Source organism: Halichoerus grypus, chromosome 15 (assembly GCF_964656455.1).
Source record: "Halichoerus grypus chromosome 15, mHalGry1.hap1.1, whole genome shotgun sequence".
NCBI classification, from domain to species: domain Eukaryota; kingdom Metazoa; phylum Chordata; class Mammalia; order Carnivora; family Phocidae; genus Halichoerus; species Halichoerus grypus.
In genome coordinates this window covers 52,418,737-52,445,109 of record NC_135726.1, presented here as the reverse complement: position 1 = coordinate 52,445,109, position 26,373 = coordinate 52,418,737, and the positions used below count along the sequence as shown (strand labels likewise).

At 54.1% G+C, this 26,373-nt stretch overlaps 1 protein-coding gene across 2 annotated transcripts in view; it reads right to left on the bottom strand.

The window, feature by feature from the left end:
- Positions 1-6,715: 6,715 nt before the first annotated feature.
- ARHGAP35 (Rho GTPase activating protein 35) overlaps positions 6,716-26,373 on the bottom strand; it is a 125,101-nt gene continuing 105,443 nt past the window's right edge. For both annotated transcript variants that reach the window (XM_036114023.2, XM_078062693.1), the window contains exons 4-7: positions 21,065-21,142; positions 19,337-19,468; positions 12,584-12,689; positions 6,716-11,744 (exon numbers count right to left, since the gene is read on the bottom strand). In XM_036114023.2, the coding sequence (XP_035969916.1) occupies positions 11,387-11,744; positions 12,584-12,689; positions 19,337-19,468; positions 21,065-21,142 (674 nt within the window). In that variant the 3' untranslated portion in view covers positions 6,716-11,386. The remainder of the gene's footprint in view (positions 11,745-12,583; positions 12,690-19,336; positions 19,469-21,064; positions 21,143-26,373) is intronic.

The window sequence follows — 26,373 nt, the reverse complement described above, 5'->3', positions numbered from 1 at the left end:
ATAGGGGGAATGGGGAACACCTACAAATGGTATAGGATTTGGGGGGGATGACAATATTCTAAAATCGATTGTAGTGATGGTCCCACAAGTCTGCAAACATGCTAAAAACCATTTTTCAAAGGGTAAAATGGGGGCGCCTGGCTGGCTCAGATGGAAGAGCACGTGACTCTTGATCTCGGGGTCATGAGTTCGAGCCCCACCCTCGGTGTAGAGATGACTAAAAAATAAAAATTTAAAAAAAGTAAGTAAAAGGGTAAAATGTATGATATGTGAAATATCTCAATTACACTCCTATGAAAAGATAAACAGGAAAAAAACGACAAGGCATTCCTTTTAAGGTGCTGTCAACATTCAATGAATTAACCCAACAAATATTTTGTGAGCATCTATCAGCACTATATGCTGAGCTCTGTGATCCGGACAGAAATCCCAGACCTCCTGGGGCCAACCTGTGTGCATGTGACATGTGCTTAGCACATGGCAAGTGACTAACAAAGTTTAGCATTTATCATTGAGTGGCGCTGGCCCACACTTCTCTCCTGAGATGTCAGAAAAGGGCTTCTGAAAATCGTGGTGTTCCTCAGCCTCATTTCTCCAAAGGTGCTCGTTCACTTATTCATTCAACAAATGTGCATGAATTAACATGTACAATGAAAGGCAAAATAAACAACCTTGGACTACCAAACGGACTGTAAACAATGTTAAAACATTAGTGCCAGTATGGGGAAAAAAGATGCAAATTATTTAAGAGACAATAGATTGAGATTTATCATAAATAAAGAGCTCCTACCAATCAGTAACAAAAGGCAGATGACCCAATACTGATAACTCAATGGGAAAAATGGTCAATACACACAAAAGCAAATCATAAAAGAAGTGTCAGCGACAAACACACGAGAAGTTGCTGAACTATAACAGTAATCCAAGAAACTGAAATTAAAAAGCTAACAAGTCATCCTTCTTTGCCTGTGGGTGGGCTTAAAAAAAAAACAAAACATGGATAATCTCAAGATTTAGTGAGATTTCAGGAAATGGGTTCTTTTTTTTTTTTTTAAGGCAACTCAGTTGGCAAGAGGAGATTTATTTTGCATTATACAGCTTTCAGAATTCTTTTAATTGTTGGACAATGGATGCATTTAATGAGAGTATATAAGTAAACATGGTCCAATTCCTCCATCCTAAAATGGGTATGGACACCTACTATGTGCCGGGGGCTGGGGAGACATCATTGAACCAGACAGACCAGGTCTTTATGGGATTGGGGGAGGCAAACAAAAGGGGGCCCAGCTGAGGAGGCAACTGGATGGAAAAGTCCAGACAGCGGGTGATAGTGGGGCAGGGGAGTGGGGAGAACTGGTCAAGTTCTGGAAACATCCAAAAGGCAGAGCTGATGGGATAGCTGGAGGACCGGATGTAAGAGAGGAGGAGCCAAGCGGACGCAGTGGCTTGGGCTGGGGCAGCTGGAAGATGTAGATGCCCTGAAGGAGATGTCTCCCTTGGCTCTGGGGTGCTAATGGGGTGCCGTACCCCAGGAATGTGCTCCTCGAGAGAACAAGGTCATATTCAGTTCTGAGAGTGAGAACGTTTTAGTTTAAAGCACGTTAAACAGATGATGAGGGGTCGTCTGAGACCTGGGCAGCCCAGTTTGGCCCCAGAGTTTGTCCTGCTTTTGTTTTTGATCCTTCTATCCACAGACATTTATTGAGCACCTTGTGCGTACCAGATGCTCTAGGGATCCAGCAGGGAAGAGATAGGCAGGGATTCCTGTCACTTGAGTGCCCGTCGTTGTGGGGGTGTTGGACAATAGAGAAAACAAGAAAAAAAAAGTCAGATGGAGCTAAGTGCTAGAGAAAACAAAGCTGGTGTGTGGTGTGTGTATGTGTGTGCGTGCACACACACACGTGCACACACAATTTTAGGTCAGCTGGTCAAGTAGTGACAATTACTAGGAAGAATTAAGTTGGGGATGAAAGAAAAACCCCACCCACCAACTCCATAAGTGGCCCCACATCTAAGTGTCACCGGGCTCGATATGTGGATGTCCCCCAAGGGCCTGCTTCTGCCTCAGCCCCCTTGCTGGCCAGTTGGCCTCCCATCTCCTGGCCCCATGTTGTCCCCTTCAGGTCACCCGAAGTGTCAGAGAAGAACTCTCATCTTAAAGAGGACGGCAAGGGCTAACCTGTCACCTGTCACCTATCCACAGGTGCAGAAGAAGACAACGAGCCTCGATGGAACAGAGCGAGATGCATCTCTGGGTTGGTCCTCTGCCCCCAAGGGACACTGGGCAGGGCCACGGGCCCACAGTAATTCTGGTAGCAAACAGCAAACGCGCCAGGGTACTGCCCTCGGGAGCGAGCAGCCCATGGTGGTCACCCTGACCCACTTGCCTAGGGGACCGGCTCAGGGTCCGGGATGGTCAGGCACACGTGGGGATGCTCAGGGTGCTTGGCCGACTGCCTCTCCCAGCCCAGGGGCATTCCTTCCAGAGAGGGAGGGACTTTCTCTCCTTGACCCTGCAGATTCCCCCTGGAGAGGGGACAAGAGCCTGAGCACTAGCTGGGGAGGCAGCAGGGTGAGGGAGAAGGTATCGTCGTGGAGAAGAGCATAGGGGATGAGGAGTGGCCCCCCGCCCCAAAGATCTATCCACATCCTAACCCTGCAACTTATGAAAGCGACCTTATTGGCCAAAGAGTCTCTGCAGATGTAATTAAATGAAGCATCTCGAGGTGAGATCATCCTGGATCATCCGGGTGGGCCCTAACCCCAGCGACAAGTGTCCTCACAAGAGACGGAAGAGGAGACACGAACGAGAAGGCAGAGGCCCAGGCTGGAGAGATGCAGCCTCCAGCCACTGCGAGCCTGCAGCCGCGAGTGATCTAGACCATTCTCGTCTGGGGCCTTCGGAGGGAGCGTGCATGGCCCTGCCCACAGCTTGATTTGGGGCTCCCGGCTGCAGAATCGTGAGAGAACCCATTTCTGTTGCTGGTCATTTGCAAGGGCAGCCATGGGAAGAGCCCAGGCCTTCCCGGTCAGATAGCTGGGCTTCAAATCTTGACTCCCCCTCACTTGCTTGTGACGTCAGACAAGTCACTTGGCCCTTCTTTTATTTTTATTTTTATTTTTAAAAGATTTTATTTATTTATTTGACAGAGAGAGACACAACGAGAGAGGGAACACAAGCAGGGGGAGTGGGAGAGGGAGAAGCAGGCTTCCCGCGGAGCAGGGAGCCCGATGCGGGGCTCGATCCCAGGATCCCGGGATCCTGACCCGAGCCGAAGGCAGACGCTTAACGACTGAGCCACCCAGGCGCCCTCACTTGGCCCTTCTGTGCCTCAGTTTCCTCATCTGGGAAATGGGGCTAATGATAATGCCTGCGTTCTAGAGTTTGTGTGAAAATTGAGTTGAAATGATAAAAAAAGGATTAAAACAAGGCCTGCTGCTTTGTAAGTGTCCGCACGTCATTAGCTTTTCTTAATATTATTTGCCTTGCTGACATATCAACTGCGCGCCCTGAGTGCCTGTATCTCTCCAATCGCCTGAGCTCCTGCAACTCCAACCCAGTCTCTCCCTGCTCAAACCGCGTCCATGGCTCCCCAGCGCCCCGGGGACACACTTGGAGCCCACTATCCTGCCCGCCTGGCCCCCACCGCCGCTGCTGAATGACTAAAGAAATGGACGGGTGGGTGGATGGAATAACAGGGGCAGCAGCTCGTCCCCCTGCTTCTCAGGCCGCTCTTGGGCCACTTCCAACCCCATTTCTAGAACCCGCCTCCGCCCCAGTCCCCGCGGGTCCCTCTAACCGTGCTTTCCCGACCCCTCTCCCTTTAGCCGCCACCAACCGGGCTGCCCACGCGGCCGCGCTCGGCCAGGGCTGGGCAGGCGGCGCTCTGCTGACCCCTGGTGGCCGCGCGCAGCAATGCCGCCTTCTTCGCTCCGGGACCCGTGAGCGCCTAGTCTGTACTGGGTGCTGGCCGTAGCTTGGGCGGGGGGGGGGGGCTGGCTCCGACCTCTGGGTTTCGCAGGAGAGTGGGGGTGGGACAGGGTGATCAGATGCACGGGTGTGTCAGCCCTGGAGTCGTCCGACCTCCTCTCTCCACTTCCACTGTCCCTGCTCCTGTCCATCCAGCATCACCTCGCTCCCGGATCCTGACTACAGGTGGGATCTTAACTGATTTCTCCTTTTGCCTCAGGCTTCAGTATGGCTCAGCGCTCTTACTGATTCTGTTTTTATCTAAAACTGTGGGCCCCGAGGGTTGGTTGGTTGGTTTGTTTGCCTTGAGACATTTTTATCTTGATCACGGAGTTTTGTTTTTTTTTTGGTATCCCCTTAAATATCGCACCTGAGGCCCATGTCTCACTCACCTCACCTTGGTCCCTGCTAAGCCGCAATATCACCTCCTCAGAGAGGTCTTCCTGACCACTCTAAATAGCATCCCTGCTCCCCCCAACCCACATCCTTAACTCCTTATCCGTGCTCGATTGACATTCTGGCACACATTCCTTTCTTTGCCTGTTTACTGTGTTTTCGCTAGATGTCAGTTCCTAGTTGTGTGTCCCTGAGGCCTGGCACAGAGTAAATGCTCGGGAAATACGTGTTAAGTGGCAAATACAATTTGAATGAGTAACAAACTGAGAATGATGCTCTTAAAGAAGAGAATGTGTTTTTCCTTGAAAGCAAATGGGTCCATCTTGGTCGGGGAGGGCTGTGGCTGAGGAAGGAGGTGGGCTGAAATCGAAAGGGTGAGGAGGAAGGGGTGGACAGTGGGGAGGACAGTTTTCCAGGAAGGGACAGCCCTGCAGAAGGCCTGAGGCGGGCGGGCCCCTGGGGAGCAGGAAGGCTGGGAGCGCAGGGGGAGGGGAGGGCTCCCCAGGAGGGTGGGCCGACTGAAATGTTGGGGCTTTCCTTTAAGGGATTTGGGGAGACCTGGAAGGTGTGAAGGGAGGGGTGGCAGGGCCAGATCTGGTTTGAAAAGCTCCCCCTGGCTGCCTGAGATGGACAGGGGTGGATGGGAGGCTGAAGGCCAGGGAGGTGGCTGGGACAGACATCTCCGTGAGGTTCAAACAGGATGGTAGCAGGGAACGTGGAGGAGAGTGGCCCGACGAGAGCTATGTGGAAGGTAAAACGGACCTTGGAGTTGGTCCGGATTGATGGGAAAGGGAGAGTGTTAGGCGGAGGGCTCCAGGGTTTCTGGCTCGTAGGGGACAGCCGTGGAGAAACAGTCAGGACTTCGGCCGTGGGTGTGCCACGGGCAGGTGGAGGAATGTGGGGTTTGGAGCAGAGGTCTGGGCGGGAGAGGCACACAGGAGAGGTCGGCTTACAGACGGAGAATCAAATCAAGGGCGAGGTTGAGACCGCTGTGATCGACAAACCAAGGATCTACCATGTTCAAGGCAGCTTGGGAGGACATACGGGGGTGGGGGTGGGGGCTCACAGGCCCTGCCCCCAGCAGCTCTCCACTTGGGGGATGGTGGCTGAGAGGTGCAAGGATACGTCTACACGCAACCTGAACATCGAGAGTTAGAGAAAAAGACAGGTTTACACCAGCACACATATTGAGTACCAACTGTACACTGTATTTTTTTTTAAATAGGACGAGTGCTGAAGCATTTATGGGGAGTCACATGAATCCCCAGGGCAAGCAAAGAATAGATGTTGGGCAAATCATTGTGGGCGTCTAGAAGGATTTCTAGAGGAAGGCCAGCTTTGAGGGGCGGATGAGGGTCTGATGGATAGAGCTGACGTTTGGGGGCGTGCGGACAGAAGGAATCCTAGGCAGAGGGACCGGCACAAGCAAAGACCTGGATGCACGCAGAGAACGGGAATGATTTTGACTGACGCCGGGGATCGGCGGGGGTGGGGGTGGGGGAGGGGCGGGTGGGATCCAGAGGGAGGGCTCCCAGCGTGGCTGTCAGAGCGCCCACCTGCCCGTGGGCACCTGGCTGATGGAGCACCCAGCCAGCTCCGGAGCTCTGCCGATGGGCGGCGGCTGCCTGGCGCGAGGGCTGTGGGGCCCGAGCTCCGCGGGTGTCCTGGTCCACAAGCCACGTCTGCCACCGACACAGGAAGGGGGGGGGTGTCTTGTACGTTGACGACTTCTCGCTTCTGCCATAGGTAATGCAGAGCTAGGTCTTCCTTCTGGAGTAACTTTGGGGTCTGAAGAAGATGGATGGCAAGGGGCAAGGCTGAGGGCAGGGGGGCCGTTCAGGGTGTGGGGTTGCCCGTCTGTGCAGTGAGCTGGAATGAGGGCCTGTGCCAGAACGGAGGCACCAGGGACGGCAGGGGCACGGTGCACGCGCACCGAGGGAGCCAGCCATCCCTGGAGGCGCTCAGCAGACGCTAACACTCCGGGGCCACCCAGGCAGCAAGCCCCCTGCACGGCTGGCGTGGCCCCAGACCCCCGGGGTTGGGAGGGGGTGAAAGGGCAGGGCAGGGGCTGCTGACTTCGGTGTCCCCTGCTGGGGGCCTGTGGCCACGGGGGTCTGAGTGTTGGGCTTTGGCTAAAGAACCTGAGCTGTCCCCCCCACAAACACCTTCTCCTGGGGGTGCTCTGGGATCCCCGTGCCCTGTGGCCAGAGGATGGCCTCCTCCCGCGTGCTGGGCCTTGGCCGTGGCTTCTGAGGAGGAGCTGGGGTCCCCACAGGGCCTGAGGCCACGTCCGCTGTGGGAAGGGCACTCAGGGCCCTGGCAGGAGGGGCCACCTTCATCTCTCTCAGGTTTGGTTTTTTACAAGATTGATTTATTAACTATGATACATATCACATAAGGCCTTTTCAGTTTTTTACACCATTCCCATTGAGACGAGTACAATACTTTGTAGCAAATACATGATTTTAAAAAACAAAACCAAACAAAACCACCTCAGTCAGAGATGCCTCAGCCTCAGTTGATGGCTGACCATGCACTAATCAGGTTGGAGCCTCAAAAAACCCACAACGTGTTTAAAAAAAAAAAAAGGTCTGGAAATTAAGCAAACATTCCTAACACCAACTAGAGGATGTCCTGGTTAAAGCCCCTAAAATACAAAGAAATAATTGTTATACTTTCTTTACATACAGTTCTCCACTTTTGCTGCAAAACAGAAATTTAGGCACACGGCCAGACTACTAACACATTTCAATACCATTAATATGCTTTTTTTCTCAGGAAACTCAAAATATTTGTTAATTCAACATATATAAAGATCATTTAACATGTGAAAATACAAGTACCAGAAAAATAAGCTGGCAGCAGCACTATTCCAAATTTTCAAACAAGTTTTATTCCCATACAATTCAGACATTTCCTTTTTTTCTTTTTTATGTACACAGGGAACAGGATTCTTTTTAATGCAAACAATAACTTAGGCCCTGTCTCGACTACATGAAAGTGTAACCTGACTGCCGTGGGCGCGGGGCCGGCTCCCCAGGAGGGAAGGACCCTCCCCGGCCGCAGCCCCGCCACCTTGAGAGAATGGCCTTTCCCCTCACTCTGCCCCCCCTCGCCAGCAGGTCCCAGGCGTGACTCGGTCCGTCCTTGTCCTTTCACCTAAGTGCAGACGAGTGGCTTGAACCTGCCAAGCAACAGGAGGGCGACTCCTCGTCCACCATCTGCGGAGTCGGCGAGGCCCGGGAGCGAGTGCAGTGCCGGCTGTCCCCGTCCGCGGGGCGGCCCCCAGAAAGTAGCCCAAGCCCCTGGGGCTTCCTTCTCTTGGCGACATGGCGGCTGGGCAGTGCTCTCAGTGGCAGCGAGACGGTGTCCGCTCCTTTCTCGGAAACGCCAAAGCAGCGTGGCTGTCCTTGCAGGAAGGGGAAGGGGGCCCAGAGGGACAGGGTTTTCACCAACGCAGCATGCTTTTCAAGTTTCAGGGCTGAGGATGGACCGCCCTCCAGGCCTCCCCCCAAGACCAGGGGACCAGGGCCCTAGCGCAAGGTCAGGGGCAGGCGCGCGCTCCAGGCCCCTCCTGCCCAGCACGCTGCTCCTATGATGTTGCCCTCTGTCCACCTGGCAGAGCCCAACCGATTCTGCTAGAAGAATCACACCCGGCAGCACGCTTCCTGCCTCGCGGCAGGAAGACCAAGGTGGCAGGAGGGTGTAGAACACAGGGAACAGTACTGTTCCTCAGCACTCCAGAACGTCAAGTGATGGGAAGAACGACGTGACGGAGCGCAGGAATAAATGTGCCGTGTGTGATCCCCAATACGCAACACAGCCAAGAATTCAGGGCACATTCACAAGGCAGGCCGCTCAACCTTGGACCCCCTCCTCCACGGAAGCGTCCGTGTCAGAGCCAGAATCAGCCTTCCGCTCACAACCAAGGGCTGTTCATTTCCACCGAACATGGCAACTATTCTCTTGTGGATGTCGAACATGGGCCAGGGAGAGAGCTCCCGGGCAAACCGCTATTTAGTCCCGTCACCTCTGCTGACCTGCTCCCCCATTCTGGCCAAGGCTGACTAATGCCTGCCCTTCCCTCGATTCCAGAGCCGCGGGGCTGCTCTCGGGAGAATCATCGCGAAAGCACTCTTCGGAGCTTCACAGGCTGGATGGACTCGAGGGGCGGGTAGCATTTCATTTATGGCAGCACGTCCCAACACATGCCCCGGCTTGCCTCTGTGGCTCCCGTCCAAGTGCCCATTCGGTCTGGGTGCGAACCCCAGGCCCAGGGCCCCCAACTACCACGCAGGGCAACGCCAACCCAGAATGACAGAGAAACAACCCCCAGTCCTAGTCAGTCTGGAGAAGCAGAAAACTAGAAGCTAGACCTGACAGAAGAAATGGAAACAAGAGGAACCCCCGGCGCTTCCTGCCCCCGGTGGCTCTTTGGGGGCATGAGCCCCCAGGTCCCTCCTGTGCATGCTTTAAGCCCCAGCAGGACACCGGGCACAGCCAGGTGAAGGGGCTCCTGCGGCTCCCCGAGCTGGCTGGCAGGGGATGCTGCTGGCCCAGAGGCTACCCCGGAGATGCCTGGCTCCCGCCACTTCCACCAGCGCAAGGAGACAAAGCCGCTGTCCCTTGTTGGTAAGCCGCCCCTGCCCACACTCCCAGAAAAGTCCCCATCTATCTGTACGTCTGCACAGTCTCAGGATGGGGGGAGCTGAGGGGCTTGGCCAGTTCCTGGGGCACAGCCCAGGCATGCAGGTGGTGGTGGGGGGTGGCAAAGGAAACTGCTCACGGGGGTGGGTGGGTGGGGTGGTGGGAGGGGGACCGGGCTACTTTTCAGTTCACACAAGGGATGGTGGTCCCAGACCGCCCCCACCCAATACCTGAGGGGCTGCCTCGGAGTGGGTAGGTGAGCATGATCTAGAAAAAGGGAGATTCGTTCAATGGAGTGATTTCCTCACCTGCCCGGGACTCCGAGCAGAGGGGGCTGGGGAGCCAGGGCCGCGGGTCTGCCAACCAGTCACAACCCCACCCGTCACCTTCCTGCCAACCCTGACCTTGAGCATCGGGCACAGAGCCACCAGAGAAGAGATCCCTCACCCAACATTTACATCAACATTCATGTACCTTAGGTTTGTTTTTTGACTAGTGTTCTTAAAAAGAGGTGGTAAAACTTGCAGGGATAGTTTTCCAAGCACCTTATCTTGCCGAACAAGAACTATTAACAGTAAGGTATCCAGCTTATCCAGAGGAAGAAGTCAGCGAGCGCAGGGCCTACCCGACCCTCCAACAGCCGACAGCCAGGTTCTGGGGCTCGAGGCTGTCCCGAGCGAGGCAGCTGTCAGGCCACCCGGCTGAGGGGACCCAGGGCATCGTCGAACCTACCACAGGCGTTGCTTCTTAAAGTGCAAAGAGACCTGGAGGCTGCGTGGCCTGCAGGGCCCCGAAGCCCACAGCGCCTCCGTGTCAGGCTTCCCGGTCGCAGAGGCCACGGCCCGGCCACGAGGAGTGGGAGGGCAGCCAGTATCTGCAGCAGCCTTAGCAGGATCGCTGCGTTTGGGGGACAGAAGGTGGGGCATGCGAAGGGTTCTCCAGGGGTCAGTGGGAAGGCCAGGAAGCCGAGGCGAAGGCCATTTCCCAGGAAGGGCTAGGGAGGGCCACAGGCTGTGTGTGACAGGCAGGCACGGCACCCTCGTGACTCTGACAGATTGTGACTTTTGTCCCTCCAGGCCCTCCTAGTCCTGGGAGCACAAAGGTTGTCCCCGTGCAGGAACGGGCCGACCACACTTCTCCACACATCGCCCACTTCCCATGAACACCCCTGGGCCGGCGGTGGTCTGCGGCCCAGGATGAAAATGACTCCACTCCAACAGCAAACACACTAAACCAAACGCCAGGTACACCCAGCGTCCCCCCAGCTGTGCCCTCTCGAAAAGTCATACCCCCACGTGCACAAGCACTCACACACGCACGCGTACACCCACACACACCCAGACGCACACAAGAGTAGTGTTCCCACAGCACTGTAGTGTCTTCCAAAGCAGACCAGGATCCAGGCTGGTCTCCCAAGCTCTTCCCACCAAGGGCTTAAACTGTCTTCTTGGGGAAAGGGGGTCTGGTGACAGGCTGTAAGCAGGACCCCCACAGCTTCTCTGGCCACCACCCTTGGGCATCCTGGTTTCGCTGTGACCACCTGCTTGCTTCTCCGAGAGGTGGGAGGAGGGGTCAGTCCTGAGGTCTGTAGTGTCTTCCTCTTTCTTTTGTAAGTTACTGGGGATTTTTTTCCATGTTTCTTCCAGTGTTCTTTGTTTTAAAGGGACTGTATCCCCAAAGCCTGTGAAGTGGGAGGGGGGCACGTGGGAAGCAGAGGGGAAGCGACACACTCATGGTCCCAGCACACAGCCACCCTCCCTGCTCTGAGCTGCCGGGCCAGCACCCCCAGCACTGTACCTTGGGTTGACAGAGCTGTGGCCTGTGTGTTTCCGGGGAGGCTACTGGACAGGGGCTCACGTAACAGGGGTGGGGGTGCAGATATGGAATGTGGGAAGAGACAGATGAAACGGACGGGAATTGTTCTCTGCGGGGCTGCCGGCCCCACCCCGGGGCGGCCCAAATCTCAGAGCCTCCTCCCGTTGGCAGAGGCCGGGGCTCTGTCCAAGCAGCGGGTGGATGCCCCGAGGCTGGTATGCGGGGGCAGGTGGGGGAGGTGGTCTGGGGAGCAGTGAGCGTGCGGAGGGCCACGGGGGCCACTGCCTGGCCAGTGCAGTCCTCAAAAGGGTCCAAGTCAAAGGGCAGGGCGCCCCCTGGCGGCTGCGAACAGCTCCAGGTATGCAGCGCCGGGCTCAGGGGGCCTGACGGCCCAGCCCACGGTAGACTGGGGCTGGTGCTGGCGCTGAGGTCTTGAGAAGGTAACAGGGGAGAGGGGACACTCTCCCCACCCCTATCCCAGTGGACCTGGTTTTGTTCAAGGCCAAACGCCACCCCGTGGAAGAGAGAAGGTCTCCTTTTGCCCCAGGCCTTGGTGGCTCATAGCGTGTGTTCTGCTTGAAGCTGGGAGGGGAGCAAGGCCTGCATGGGGGACTGGGGGGTGGGCGGAGGGGACTGGGGGGGTGATGGCTGACTCGTGACAGGTGTGGAGGTGAGGAAGGGGACGGTGGAAGCCACGGCAGAGGGGGAGCTGGGCGTGGCACCAGGAGGCTCACTGATGGGCCGATTGTGGAAGAAGAAGGGGCACTGCTGGATGAAGAGCTCAATGATTGTCTGGTAGGTCCGCGTGGCCGTGAGGGCGTCCATGGTGCTGAAGTCAGGTCTCATCAAGGTGGGCCAGAAGCAGATGGAAAGGTTCTCACTGGTCATGAGATTCACCTTGTTGTTGTGGCTGACTCTGTGGGGGACACCAAACTCACGGTCAGAGCGTCTTGGATGAGGCTCTCCGCCAGCAGGGCCCCTGTCCTATCCCCTGTGTGCTCATGGTCACCGTCACCCCGACTGCTCTCCCTGCCTGCTCATCCACAACCTGAAAACAGAAAAGGCCCAACCGCAGCTCTCTGTGGCCTAGCCTGGAAGTCGAAGCCTGAGACCCTCTGTGGCCAGTCCTCTGCTCCCGTGTCGCCACTGGGTCAGCCCCTGAGGAGTGGCTCTGGGGTCTTGGCTCATGGGATGCCCTCCACAAACCCCGCGGGTAGATGGTCTGCCTCAGGGACTCTCGTCCAGACACCAAAGTGTGTGATGCTGCTCTGGCTGAATAGAGAGGGAGTGTGTACATCCTGGGCTAGAACTCCATAAAACACCACTCTGCCAAGAGAGGAACAGGTTTGCCTGGAAAACCAACCTATTCTGTCCGTGAAGAAATCTGGGAAACAGTCCGCTGACAGACTTCCTACCTGCAGCTTCTGCACTTACTCGACAGGTTCAAGTTTCTTCACAGCACCCCCATCTTGCCCAGTGTTTTGTCACACACGGAGAGGACTCTGGGCATGCTCGGGGCCGCCTGGGCCTCTCGGATAGAACCAGGACGGAAATGTGAGGAACCAGGAGGCCAGGATACTCCTTGGTGAGCCAGATGTGCCCCCACTGAGGAGGTGCACCAGCAGCCCCTGGCAGGCCAGGCCGGGCCCGGCCGCCAGGCTGAGAACACGGCCTGGTCCATCATTCTGCTGCTAGCTGGCCCTGACTGGCAATTTCAGGAGGAGGGAAGACCAAATAGCAAGCCCTGCAACATACTTGTTCAGGTGAGAGATGACATATTTGAAGACTTCATGGTTTTCCTTTGGAAATTTCTTGAGTACCTCCTTAAGGGCATGCAACTTCTGCTCCCGGTCATTGATTTCTGAGGAAAGAGAAAACCAAAGACTTTCGTGGCCATGGCTGGTGGGTGTTACGGGCTCAAGACAGATACTGGTCCTGGGCAGGTGGTGAGACTAGCGGGCTGAGGGCCACCTCAGGGCACACACAGCCCAGGGCTTTCAGACAACGTCAACCCCAGTCTTTCCCCCACAAGCCTCTGCCCAAGGCAGGCACACCTGGCGGTGGCACCGACCCAAAAGCCAGGCCTACCTCTGGGTCCCAGGCCCTTGCTGAAGGGGAGCACTGTGTGCCTGGGGCTTCCTGGCCCCCACTATCCGAGACTCAAGGATCCACAGAGACACCGCCATAAAGAACACCATTCTTTGCTCAACCGGTTGCCCCTGGAGACAGGCAACCCAATGCAGAAAGCCTGCATGCTTCCTGACCAGACGGGTGAGCGCTGCCACCCACCCACGCCAACAGACTGTCTAGGGAGGGAGTTTGTCACAAGACCAGGGCTCTGTCCTTTTCCTAGAGACACAAGGACCCTCTACACATCTCCCTATTGGAGGAGCTGATGGAAACAGTGGGGGAATTCTCATGCAGTTCATCAAAGGGACTACACACCCCCTTCCCCCATTACCGCCCACACTTTGCCCATCATGGAATCCTAATGCAGTGGGAGTGTGAATACAAGCTAACTCGAACAAGTGCTCATCCGCACCAGTCCTGGTTCAGTTAGTCGTCGGCGTCCTATGAGGCAGGGGCTTGTCAGCCCACTGAGGGATAAGGAAGGTGAGGCCCAGAGAGGCTGCAGAGCTTGGGAACCAGACCCCACTGACTGGCTGCAGAACCTGAGTGGGGCCCATCGTGCTTGCTCCCTGGGGTCCCAGCTGCTCTTTCTTGAATACACTTGGCTTGCCTTGGCTGGGAGAGCCGGCCCAGATTTCTCTGAGCATGAAAGACCTCCCTATGACTACTTCTAAGAGCTGAAGGTGACACCTAGGACCCAGAAAAACCACAGTCGGATCCAGGAAGAGATAAGAGCTATCCCACACTTAGGGTTGTGGGGGTGGGTGAATGGCTAAAAAAATATGATGGTTCCTGACTGTTTTGGGGGCACAGACTCCTTTGCAATGGATGTAAGCTCTGGAGCTTCTCCTCAAACATGCCATGTACAACTCTGTCTACAATTTCTCGAGGTTCACGGGTTCCCCAAAACTCATCATGTTCCTTCGGAAGCCTCTGGCCTCCAGGTTAAGAACCTCTGCAGCAGGTGACGTGCCCCCAGGGTCATGGTCCAGGGAGGCGCAGGAGGAGGCTGGCTCAAGCTAGACTGGGAAGGGCAGGCGGAGTGTGCACTGCCGGGAAGGGACGGCAAAGTGCAGGGGGGAAAGGCCGTGCGTGCAGCAGGTCAGAGCCCAAACCCAACCCCCGTGGTCCTGGGTTCAAATCCTGTCTCTGACACCGGACAGCCGTGGGAGCGTGGGTGAGTGACACCTGTGAGCGTGCAGCCCTCGTCTGTGCGAGGGGCTGACGCCGCTGACGCCGCACGGTGACATGCAGACACGCAGGCAGCGCCTGGAAGCATCTGAGGGGCAGGAAGCAGTGGAAAGGGAGGCCGCAAAGACGGGCAGGGCTGGAGTGAGCCAGGGCTTTTGCCGGCAGGCTCACGGGCATGGAACCCGGTGAATCTTTTGACTCAACTGTGCGACTTGATAAAAATCGTGTTTCAGTAACAGCTGTCTGGTAGAAAATGACTGAAAAGCCACAGGAACTAACTGTGTGGGGCCATTATCACCCTCAGTGCTCTGCACCCAAGCTTTAAGGGTTCAACCTCAAGAGCACACTTTCTCTCTGGCTTTGAGTTTCAAAACTCTTTCCTGTTAAGCTTCAGTACGAAGTTTACTTAAAACAAGTACACTGCTCTCATCAGGAGGAGTGCCTGTCTTGACACCTGAGAAGCATGTGCGGGGCTCAGAACGCCCCCCAGAATCGTCACACCTGCTCCCAGACGCGAGTTTGGCACGGGCCTCTCCTGGGCGCCCGCGGCGCACCACCAGCGCGGCTGTGTGTTTCACTGGGCACCTGCACCCAAGAGCAGGCCTCACCCGTGCTCCTGGCTGGAGGCAGGAAGCGGGGCTGGCAATGACGGGGGCCTGTCCTCCACTGAGCCACAAGTATGCCTGCTGCCTCTGTTTTCTTTGGGAAGAGGAGCGCGCAGAGGTGGGAGTACCGGGACTCGCGCGCCGTCCTTGGGAATGCCAGCCTCCCTCCCCACGTAGCGTGGCAGCAAGGTGCCCAGCAAGGACCTAGATGGCCCCTCTCCTTGTGCTTCCCCGCTCCCTTTCTCCAGCCGGCTTCGAGGCGCAAGTGCTCACGAGTGCTGAGGAGCACTGAGTTTGGCGGGAGGAGGAGGAGAAGGGAGGAAGGACATCAAGGAGAGCAATAGAAGCCTCTCAGTGCAGAGCCCAGCCCTCCCTCTGTCTCATGAAAAACACGGCCCATCTTGCTGACTTGACCTCACTCGCCTCCTCCCTCAAGCAAAGGAACCTTCTCTCGGGTACTCAGGACACCAGTGATTTCTTATCTCTGGACAGTGCCAGAGTGCTAATGGGACAACTTCAGAGTCGCTCTTTGTGCAGCCCTCACCACACGGGGCTCCCCCTACATGCTGGTTGAGAAAACCAAGAGGCAGTGCCACGGACAGAAGACTGGTGAGGGGGAGGGGGGGTGGGCACAGGCCGTCTCCAGTCCAGCATGCCTGCTCTGGGTCCCCGGCCTCCTGCCACGCTGCGGGGCTCCCCCAGTGATCCTCTCTGAAGGAAAAGATGGGATGGCGAGGGCACCTCTGCAGGGCCAGGGCCTCCCCAGCTCACACCCCGTACTTGTGAAATTCGGTCTCAGGTTCCTGAGAGGCATTTTCAGGCCAGCTGAACCAAGACAAAATCCGGACACAGACCAGGCGACTGAGAACTCATTCAGAACTAACAAATGCCCCAAGAACTCAGGAGGAAGTGGAGGCCACGGCTTAGAGGTTAGCCCACCACACTCCTCACAGCACACAGACCAACCCTAGCTCCAAGAAGTAAGAGTACTGGTCCAAGGTCACACAAGTTGCTGTCAGGGTTCTTGATCCCAAACACTGTTCTTGCCCTGGCTGGGGCACTCTGCTGCCACCTTTAGCCCAGGCCATCAGACTCTAGGCTGGGATTTGCTGCCACCAAACTCAGCGCCTGGAGGAAAATCTCTGATGGCCTTTGACCATCTCGCACACCTGCAGCAGCAGAAAAGGAAAAGCCTGGCTCAAGGCCCTCTCACCCTCTCAGTGATGCATGCAGGCATGCATGGCATGCCCCCCCCACCTCTCCCTCAGGTGCCAAACGAGTCCGAGGCTGAGATTTCACTCTGTTGGGCCTGGACTGGAAGATTCTGGGTGTCTTTCTGCAGGAGGCATGACCTTGCAGTCACCTGTCCTGTGCCTCCCAACCCATCAGATGAAGCAGGGACTACACACTCATCTGTCCATGCCATCTGCCCCGTCCCACACAGGGCCTGGCACGTGCCAGGATGTGAGTGAGGAACACCCCTGGGACCCGACGCAGTTATCTCGACAGACGAGAGGAAGCAGGATCCCAGAATTAGTTTATCATCTCTAGCTGTAAGGCGTCCTAGCTCTCGAGGGGAATGGTAAGATGGTGAGCCAGTATCCTGAACCACTTGGGGCATGTATCCCTTTGACACGCTGATGAAAGCTACTGGTCTCTGCAGACTAAACCGTGCATATGGAGCTTCATAAGCAGTTATGGGACTAATGAGGGCCTGGAGCCAAAGGTCCTTAGGCTTAGGACCTCTGTGCTAAGACAGAGCTAGCTCTAGGAACCCTTCTGGCACAAAAGACATAGGATGGGGCCTGTGGGGGACTACCTGGACCGGTGGGATTCCACATCGGTGGTGGTGGGGTTGGGGGTGTCGTGAGAGGAGAAGGAGAAGACGTGGGGCAAGAATAAATGATCATAGGTGGTCAAGGCCAGGGTGAGGTGTGTGGGTGAGACGGAACAGGGAACAACTCAAAGCCCTTTTCTCTGCCTCCTGAAATCCTGGTCCTCCTTGAGGCCACAGCCCAGGCGCCACCTCTTCCATGAAGCCCTCGACCCTAGTCCCTCTCACTGCATTTTCCGCACTTCTAGCTCAGCTGGCTTCGTTCTGTCTGGCAGGTAACTGGAGTACGCACCCTGGGAGGGCAGGGACAGTGTCTGTGCACAGAAGGTCAAGCCCCAGCATGCCACTCCCTAAGCGGTATGGGTGGCGGCTGCTGCTATTACTCACCTCTGAATCACCCACACATCACCCTGAGTATGGTGGGAAGATAACTGGTGAATAATCACAAGAATCTCTATTTGTGGGCATATTTTCAGCAATGTTCAATATTGTGACATTCTGGAGCTAAAAAACAATTTGATAGTGACCTTGATATTTGTTGTGATGGGATCTGAAACCATTTCCAAGCCCTGAACACACGCAGACACAACAGCTCTTAGGTATTAACTGGGAAGAGCTGGTCAAGTTGATGTTGCCATGGAAACCCAGCCAGGCCGACAATACCTACTTTTGGGCTTGAGAATCTTCGTTTCATAATGTCCCTTAACACTAACTCTGGTCCTGCCTGGTTGGTGTCCCTGGCTCAGTGAAACCCACCCCAGGACATGCACAGCCCCAGTGGCCTGGGAAGGTGCCCAGTCAGCGAGATCCTCCCCCCCGCCCCCCACCTTCCGCCCGCCCCCAGGTTCAAGACAACGGAGCCCCAGCTGAGGAGCTCCAGCTGACTAGCTGGGGGCACAGGAAACACACAATGGGAAGGGGAAGCAGAAATCTCCACCCTTTTCCAGGCTGCAGGAGCAGCAAGAAGCTCCCTTCCTCAGCAGTGGAAGCCAGGGACGCTGCTGTAGGAAGGGCAGCTGATTCCCTATCAGTAACACCTCCCTCCCCTCCCCCCCCCATGCCCCTCCAAAAAAACAAAAAGATGCTATGTCAGCAGTTCCTGCAGAAACAATGGGATTCTGTCGGGAGCCAGGACTCTACGAGCCTCTAGATGGCGCCAAGTCAAGACAACCGCTGACAGGAATCCTCCCGCCTGGAGCGTGGAGCACCAGCCCACACCTTTTCTTCCTAACTTCCGCCCAGAGGCGAGCTTAGGTGGAAAGCAAGCTGGCTCCAGATGGAGAGCTCCTATGCGTTTCACATCTGGGCCAGCCTGGAGCCTGCTGGACGAGGGACCGCTGGGAGGGCTCTATCTTTGGACAGCAGGTGCGGCACAGAAGCTTGCACTCGTCCCCACCCAGCGTCTGGAGAAACCCGGACTCCTGCTGGGAAAGAAGGCCAGGCAACCGATGACTGAGCCAGAGCTCTGCGCTTCTGCTCCATCCCTGATGGGCTCGGATAAGCTCAGGAGCAGTTCAGGGGCCGTGAGAGATTTCGCTCTGCCAAGACCTCGGGGAGAAAGTATGGCAAAGGTGGCACCCAGCCTGCAGAAACAAGCATCATGGGAAATGCAGACCAGGGAAAGGTGACTCCGGGGGCCCCGCAATCCCAGCAGCAGCCAGGCTCTGACAGGGGCACCTCCACAGTTCCGGCTGGGCTGCTGTCGGTACCCCCGTTTCCCGAAGTCCCTAAGAGCCTGTGATCCAAGACTTAAAACCCTGATTTGTGATTTTCCCCCAAACTGCTGCCCACACCATCAGCCTTGTGAGTAAATCATGCCGGCTCAAAACTCCCTCTTTTGAGTTGGGCAATGATGAGATGAGACTAAGGTCCTATAGTCTAACGAACACAGCTCCCTCCCCCCCCCACCTTGGTCACTGGCCAAGACCCTCCCCCTTCTGCAGCTGCACAGCAATGGCTCCTTCTGGGGGTCTAGGCCCACCAGGCTTGCAAAGCAGGAAGGCCGCCTTGGACTAAAAAAGGGAAAAAGTGCCACAAGGTGGGAAGCTGCAGCACGGCACCAAGTCCGGGAAAGGCTGCCTGCTGGGAAGGCTCCCAATAGTGCGGACAAGCGCCTCCCGAGAGGGGCAGGTCGGGGCGGAAACAGCTGTTGGGGCCGGCAGGATGGCACAAAAAGGTCGCCAGTAAAACCAGAGGTGCTACCTTGCTACAGCCCCCAGTGAGCCTCTGGTCAGGGCAATGCGAGCTGTCCCTTTTCCTCCAGAGGCCCAGACCATACGCTGACTTCCTTGTAAGAGAGACGGGTGAGCGGAGGGGAGAAGAAAGGCCTGTTACAGCCCTGCCTCTAGAGCTCTCCTAATCTTTCATAAATAGGAGGAGGGACAGTGTTGTAGGAAACCAAGGGTCAGGGAAGGCTGTGCGGGCCACGCTTCCACTGTGGACAAGCAAAGGAGCAGGGATGTGACTCAAGTCTGATACAAATCCAGGCTCTTAACTCATAGGGTTTTGGGGGAACCTGCAACTTTCTTGACAGAACCCTTAGAAAAGCCCCTCTGGTCTACAAAGGCAGGGGCCTGATCTGCAAGCCCCTCTGTCGTTCCAGCCCCAGCTCTAAGAGCCAGAGTGGCTGCTCCCTCAGCACAGGAGCCATTCTCATGGTGCTGCAGCCCCTCCCCCTCAGTTCACCCACCACAGTCAGCCCGGGCTGCTGCCTGCACCCGGGAGCCGGGCCGGGCTGCCAGTACTCACTGTGAGCCTCCACCAGATCAATCTGCATGTTGTACGGGACCAGGGGGTCTGGCAGCTCTGAGAAAAAGCTCTTCATGGCACCAGCCACGGTATTCACTGTAAAGTCTTTCTCTGCCAAGTCCAGGTTGTGGTCTGAAAGGAAGTTGGGAGAATGAGGGCAATATAAGCTGGAGACAAGCAAAAGGAAAACTCAGTGCTTGGGAGAAGTCAGAGAAACCTCGAAGACCCTGGGATGCTGCCCAGGGCTGGCCTGGAGCCAGGGCAGGGACTTGGGATTTTCATAGACAGAACAGGAGGTGGCATCCCTGGGCACTGCTAAAAAAAAAAAAAAAATTGTGAGATCTGCAGGCAGAGGCTGACACCCCATGCCTCCTTCCATGGTCATCCTTTGAACAGAGCAACTGCACCCTGTCATTCTGTGCCACCCAACTCCCCTTGTCTGGCTGGGATGTGGTGCTACCTTTTCCTTATACCCTCCCCTCTGGAAAAAAAACAAAGGACTTTCCTAAAAGGTTGGCTCACTTTTCATGGTGGGTTACAGAACATTACCAGCAATCCTGACTGCTGCCTCCATCCTTGTTCCTTAAAGCGGCAGGGGGAGTAGACTCATCTTTCTCCCTCTGGCCCCTCCCAGCCTCTGACACCACTGACCTCTGTGTCTTCACTTTTCTTTGAATACTGCACTCCTGATTTACAAGAAATCATCTACTGTTAGACATAAGCTGTTTCCATTTGGGGGGGTATAAACTGTTAACAGATTCTTGAATATACACAAGTACATACCCAAGTGTGCGGCTACACCCTCACTTTGACCTCATGCTTCCTATCCTGCAAGATAAACAGGTGTTTCCCTTCCCTAGTGTATGCTCTCCCCCCACTGCCAGCTAGCAGAGATTGGCCGTGGCGTTGCACAGTGCTATGGCTCCCCGGAGCCTGCGGGTAGGTGCCTGCTCCTGGCTGCTCTGTCCTGTAGGCCCCACGGGCTGCCTGACTTGAGAGTCTGGCTTGGTCCCCTCAGGCCCAGCCACATGCTGAGTTGGACCCTACTCTGATCCTCAGCTTACTTTCCTCTCTGGCTGGTAACATCTGAGAACTTTTATTGCTTTGGCTCATTTGCTTCTGGCACCAGTGGTGTGACTTCTCATCCCATAGTGTGCTCAGTTTTAGGGCTGAGAGTTTGGCTCTCTGGCCCTAGGCCTCTGACGACCTAGCTTAGGAGACAGGAGTCCCTGCCAAGAGCCAGTCTAACTCACGAGATTTCAGCTTTGGAAGCCTGGGTCCCAAGCTCAGCTGATCATAAATGTTCCCTCACATTGTCTCTCTTGTGCAGGGATTTGGCGAGGAGGGGAGTCATGTGTATTCCTGGGCCCTGGCAAAATAGGACCATGACCACAACCCCACTTCGTATTATGTGCCTGCAACCACCCTTGTCGGGCCCACTGCAAGGAAGTAAGGCCCCCAGAGGTGACCGAGGTGCATGCCGGGGTGACCTGGAACAGCATCAGTGGATGGTGACATGGGGGGCAGATGGCTGACGCGGGTTTGACAGGGATGATGCTTCTGTTTGCTGATAGGGCCTGTTCCCCCCTCCTCCACATGGCAGTGTGCACACGGAAGCAAGGCTAAGTAGGGCCAAATACTTTCTCTTTCTCAGTCACCAAGCCTGGCTGTCCCGTTTGCCTTGACCGGCTCCAGCCTCTGATGCTTGGCCAGGCTGTGTGGCCTTACCTTGGTCAAACTGTCGCTGCAGACTCTCCATCTCAGACTTATTCCCGCTGACCCGGTAGATGCCTTCAGTGCTCAATCCTGAGGAGAAACAAGCAGTTTCTTAGGAGCAGGGAGTGCAGAGCAGAGAACGAGGAGGACTGGACTTGAGCAACAAGGAACCCACCAGAGGAAAAGGGTGAAGCACTCTGGACTTTCCTATGTGCTTCAACCCACTCACCGCCCATTTTCTTCTTCACTTCAATATTTAAAAATACTTTTTTGTAAATATTAAAATAATGTGTAAGTGCCTCAGCTAATTTTTGTCCATATTTTGATGTACTCTTTTGAATTTTATTTTTTTTAAGTAGCTCCAACGTGGGGCTTGAACTCACGAACCCAAGATCAAGAGTCACATGTTCTACCACTGAGCCAGCCAGGCACCCCTTGAATTTTAATGTTTTTTAGAAAAATGGAGATAATACCGTGTTTTAACCCACGCTTTTCATTTACAATGTTATGTTGTGAGCTTATTCTAATCATTAAATATTCTTTTTAAAGACATCAAAGTATACAATAATTTTTAAAATAGTCTTATTGTTAATCATTTAGGTTTTCCCTTTTAAAATACCCCACAATTATGTTTCTTATGTTTTCTGGATAGCTAGTAAGTTTAACAGATTCTTGGCAGTGTGTTTCTTACTTTGTGAATTTCCTATTCACGTTCTTGTCATTCTTGTTCATTTCCCTATGAGTGGTCCCTCTCATTGTGTTCTTGAAAGAGGCCTCTGAATAGTAAGGAACTATGTTAACATTACATACGTTTACATTTTGTTCCTTTTTGTTATCTGTCCTCTAATTTTGTATATTGAATTTTTTGAAGTACATAATTTAAAAATTTTAGGTTTTTAAGACCAGTTTCTTTAGATGTCTCCCTTTGTTTTTATCTTTGAAGAGATTTTCCTATTCTTAGAGCTGATCCTATTTCTTCTTTCTTGTTCTTTTATTACCCTTCCCCCCCTCCAGCTCTGTGATCCTTCTGTAACTGATTTAGTATACAGTGTCAGCTAAGGAAAAAAACAATACTTAAAAACAATACTAAAATTTAGTTAAGTAATACAGAAGAATATAAAGTATCAGGTGAGAGACTGACACCCCCCCTTCACCCCTCACCCCAGGACGCACTGCTCAGCCTGGAGTGGATTCCAGTCACTGGCTACTGACCCTCCTCTTCTCCCTGTCTCAGGGAAGGAAAGCCCACTGTTGCACCCCTAAGATCACAGTTCTAAAGGATGATGAAGTCACAGTGAAGACCGGAGTGGGATCTCATGGCTAAACCAACCCTGGCCCCTTCTGAAGACTGTGGTTTCAAGCAACTCTGCTTAGCTGAAAGGGCACTGTGGGCATGCCCTGGAGCCAACACCAAACAGCAGTGTGGGCAGCAGAGAGAGGACTGGGCCGAAAGGCGATCAGTAAGCTTCAGAGAGCCAAGTGTCTCAACGTCAGTTATCACTGTGATTAGCGCCTCTGGAAAGGCACCCATCAGGCAAGATCAAAGCAGTAGGCCTATTTCTGGGGCCCCAGAATAGTGGCAGGTGAACCTTTAAAGAACACTGAAGCCAAAGTCATCAATTCTCTGGCTTAAAAGCTGTTAATTGCACATGGGCCTTTCACCCCCGAGAAAAGGGGGTTAAGAGGCCAGCCCCAAGGAAGGACATCTTACTGTGCAATGCTTAGCTACAAAGGAGCTGCCCTCACTGCATTTGGAGGGAGGGAGAAGTGCATACCCTTGCCCGACCTGAGGCCCCGGATGCACCCCGCGCCCCGCCCCCCTTCGGAGTCCACATTTCCTGAGTGTGTCTATGCTGTGCACTGAGCTAGGCGCTTTCCCACACCCACCTACCACTCACTCACTTATTGAAGCCTCAGCCCCATTTGGGAGGAACTACAGGAGAGGACATGGGTGAGAAAAGCGAGGATCCGAGAGGTGAAACCCTTGCCCCAAACTGCAAGGATGTTAAAGTCTAAGTCCAGGGCCTCTGCCACTCTTGCGCCTCAGTGCTGTTCTGGAACATGTTTGACATCTAGCCAACAGGTTGGGGTCCGGGCCACAGGCTTCCCCCAGAAGAAATGCCAGGCTTGAGTGAAGCCCACGGGCCCTCAGCATCCTGGGGTGCTTTTGAGATGGCACATCTGCTGCTGCTCTCAATGCCCAAAGGTCAGAGGTCAGGGATGGACCTAGTAGTTTTACGATGGTCTCTCTTCTCAGTGACTTTCCCAAACTGTCTCAGACATACTTAAATTTCCTACCTATTTCACATCCCAGGTAACATGTATCATACACTTAACACACAAAATCATCCCCATTTCGACAAGTCCTGGGTATGTGTCAGCGGGCACAAGGCTTCACCCCCTAGGCTGGAAATACATCTATTTTCTACATAGCCTTCCTTATCTGAGTATCAGTCCCCTCCGGCACTAAGACAACAAAGGCACAAATGGCAGGAGCTTAAGAAGTCCTCAAGAATGTAGCAATGGTCGCAGTGCCGGAGCCCCAGTGTGGAGAGACCCTGTGTGAACAGCAGAAGAAAGACCCTGACAACCTCCTTTCATGAACATTCGCCATCCTTTGGCAACTCTGACCTGCAGCTTGGAGAGGAGTCCTCTGCATGGTCTCCTCGTGGCCACCTGCCCCAGCAGCACCAGAGGGCAGAAAACAAGCTGCAAATCAGCTCTCTGGAAATGATACGAGGTGTGGGCCCGCTGAAACCTCACTAGATGGATGATCACGAGAGTAGAAGCATTTAAAAGCGCAAGGCCAGCTCCACGGCATCAATTAATCATCAACTTAGTATTTCCTGTAATCCGGACACATGTTTATTTTACGAAATCCCATTTTAAAATAGCCATTCTGCTGCTGCCCTACACAACGCCACGGCCTAATTCAGGAAAGGTATCATTTGCTAGGCCAGTACCATTTCTCACAGCTACTAATCAGACATCAATTAAATAAAAACAAAACCTTACAGCCCACTGCAAACACCACAAAGGCTGCTACCGCAGCAGGGCAAGGGCAACAACACGGCTGAGAGCGCGGGTGCCGGACAGAGCCAGCCTGGCCTCCAGGGGCTGTGCACCCCGGGACCCACACAGACGCACCCTCCGGCGCCGACTCCGGCTCCCGCCTCCCAGCATAGAGCGAAGGCGTCACCAGTAGCGCCCCTGCCCCCCGACTGCACGGCCATCCCAGGCCCACGAGTCCACCTGAGAAGCTTCAGCCTCAACCCTGAGGCATCTCCACACACCAGCAATCTCCAAAGACCCACTACCAAAGCAGAGCCTCGGCTCTAGGCCTTTTTTTTTTCCTTTCCTTTTTTGAAAAGCCCTATCTGAAAAAGCCCTTCAAAATCTTCTGGGTTAAAATTAATCTTTGGGAATAGAACAAGAGAAAAGTTCAGCAAGGCCAAGGTCACTCTCTTCAAATACCTGAACAACTGCCATGTAGAACAGTCTCGTCCCAGTGGCTCTAGAGAACAGAGCCGAGACTAAGAAAGGAAACTGCAGGAAGGGAAGTGTTCTCTCACTATGTGAATGATCAGTAGCTACCACTGTCACTCGTTGGCATCGGCCAGATCTTCTCAACTCCCCCTTCACCGGACAGCCATTTGTCAAGGGTTGCTGTTTAAAAATATAATACCTGGTTTAGGAAGATCACTAACAACCACCATCGTAAATACTTACGGAACGTTTACCACACAAGAGACACATAATGACAAGTGCTTACGACGCATTTTTACATTAGTTCTCACAACAGCCTCTTCAGAGAGGTTATTATTAACCCCATTTTACAGATGGGAATGCAGAGACTAAGAGGCAAAATAAGATGCACAAGGTCAGAGAGCTGCGGAATTGCCACTTGAACCCGATCTGACTTTAGAGTCTGTGTTCTTTTACTATGTTCGGAATCGTCAGTTCTCAGAATCGGCCATGCTTTGGAATCACCAGGAAGGTCTGCTACTGTAATACAGGTGCCAGGGCTCCACCTGCAGAGATTCCGGGTCTGTGTTTGGAGTGGGGCACGAGAATGAGTATTTCCAGCACATCGCCACACACCGCTGGCCAGGGAACCAACCCTACTTTCTGATAACTGCTATTCTAGAAGATGGCCCAGACTTCTAAGACCTCTGACTCCTAAATTCTATGTTCAATAAAATTGGAAGGGGGTGGGGGAATACATACTAGGAGAAACAGATACAGGCTACTTTAGAAACAAAGCATTTTTTTTTTTTTTTTTTTTTTTTTTAAAGATTTTATTTATTTATTTATTTGAGACAGAGAGAATGAGAGAGAGAGCACATGAGAGGGGGGAGGGTCAGAGGGAGAAGCAGGCTCCCTGCTGAGCAGGGAGCCCGATGCGGGACTCGATCCAGGGACTCCAGGATCATGACCTGAGCCGAAGGCAGTCGCTTAACCAACTGAGCCACCCAGGCGCCCCGAAACAAAGCATTTTCAAAAAGTATTGTAATTGCTGATTTTTTGTAATATAAGCAAGCCCTTACTGCATTATTTAAACTTTATCCATGGCCATGTATGACTTTTATTAAATGTTAAAAAATAGTAAAGAGAGGGGTGCCTGGGTGGCTCAGTCGGGTAAGTGTCTGCCTTCGGCTCAGGTCATGACCCCAGGGTCCCCCATACTGGGCTCCACACTCAGCGGAGAGCCTGCTTCTCCTTCTCCCTCTGCTGCTCCCCCTGCTTGTGCTCTCTCTGTCAAATAAATAAAAATCTTAAAAAAAAAAATAGTAAAGAGGAAGGCAAAGGGGCCTTATTCTTTCTTTTACAGAATGTTCACTGAGCCCCTGCAAGGCAGGTAAGTGCCTTTCCAGAGCCCTTCAGGTGTGGTCTTCCTCAAACCTCTTTTGATGACCTAAGAAGGCTAGATGGCCCAGCATCCCTGGCCCTGAGGCGTTCCCCATGGGCCAAGAACTGGCACATTTGAGCCCTGAGCCCGGCTCCTCCCCAGCACTTGGCACACAAGGGGCACTGGGAGCTTGGAAAGCAAGAGGGAGAATCACCTCCTGCCGGGGCATGTGTCTGATTTTCTGAAATGTCCAAACAGGTTTTTATTCCTGGATCCCAAGCACCATTTCTCAGCACCAGTGTTCGCGGCCAGGAGCCTTTCCGCAGTCAGCCTGGGTCAGGCTTGGCCTCTGCTCATTCACACCAGGACTCATTCCTCCTCAGTTTCCTTTCTAGCAACAAATCGATACCTCTTCCAAGACAAACTGACTTTTTTAGTTTTTACATTCTATATTTAGATATAAAAACTCAGC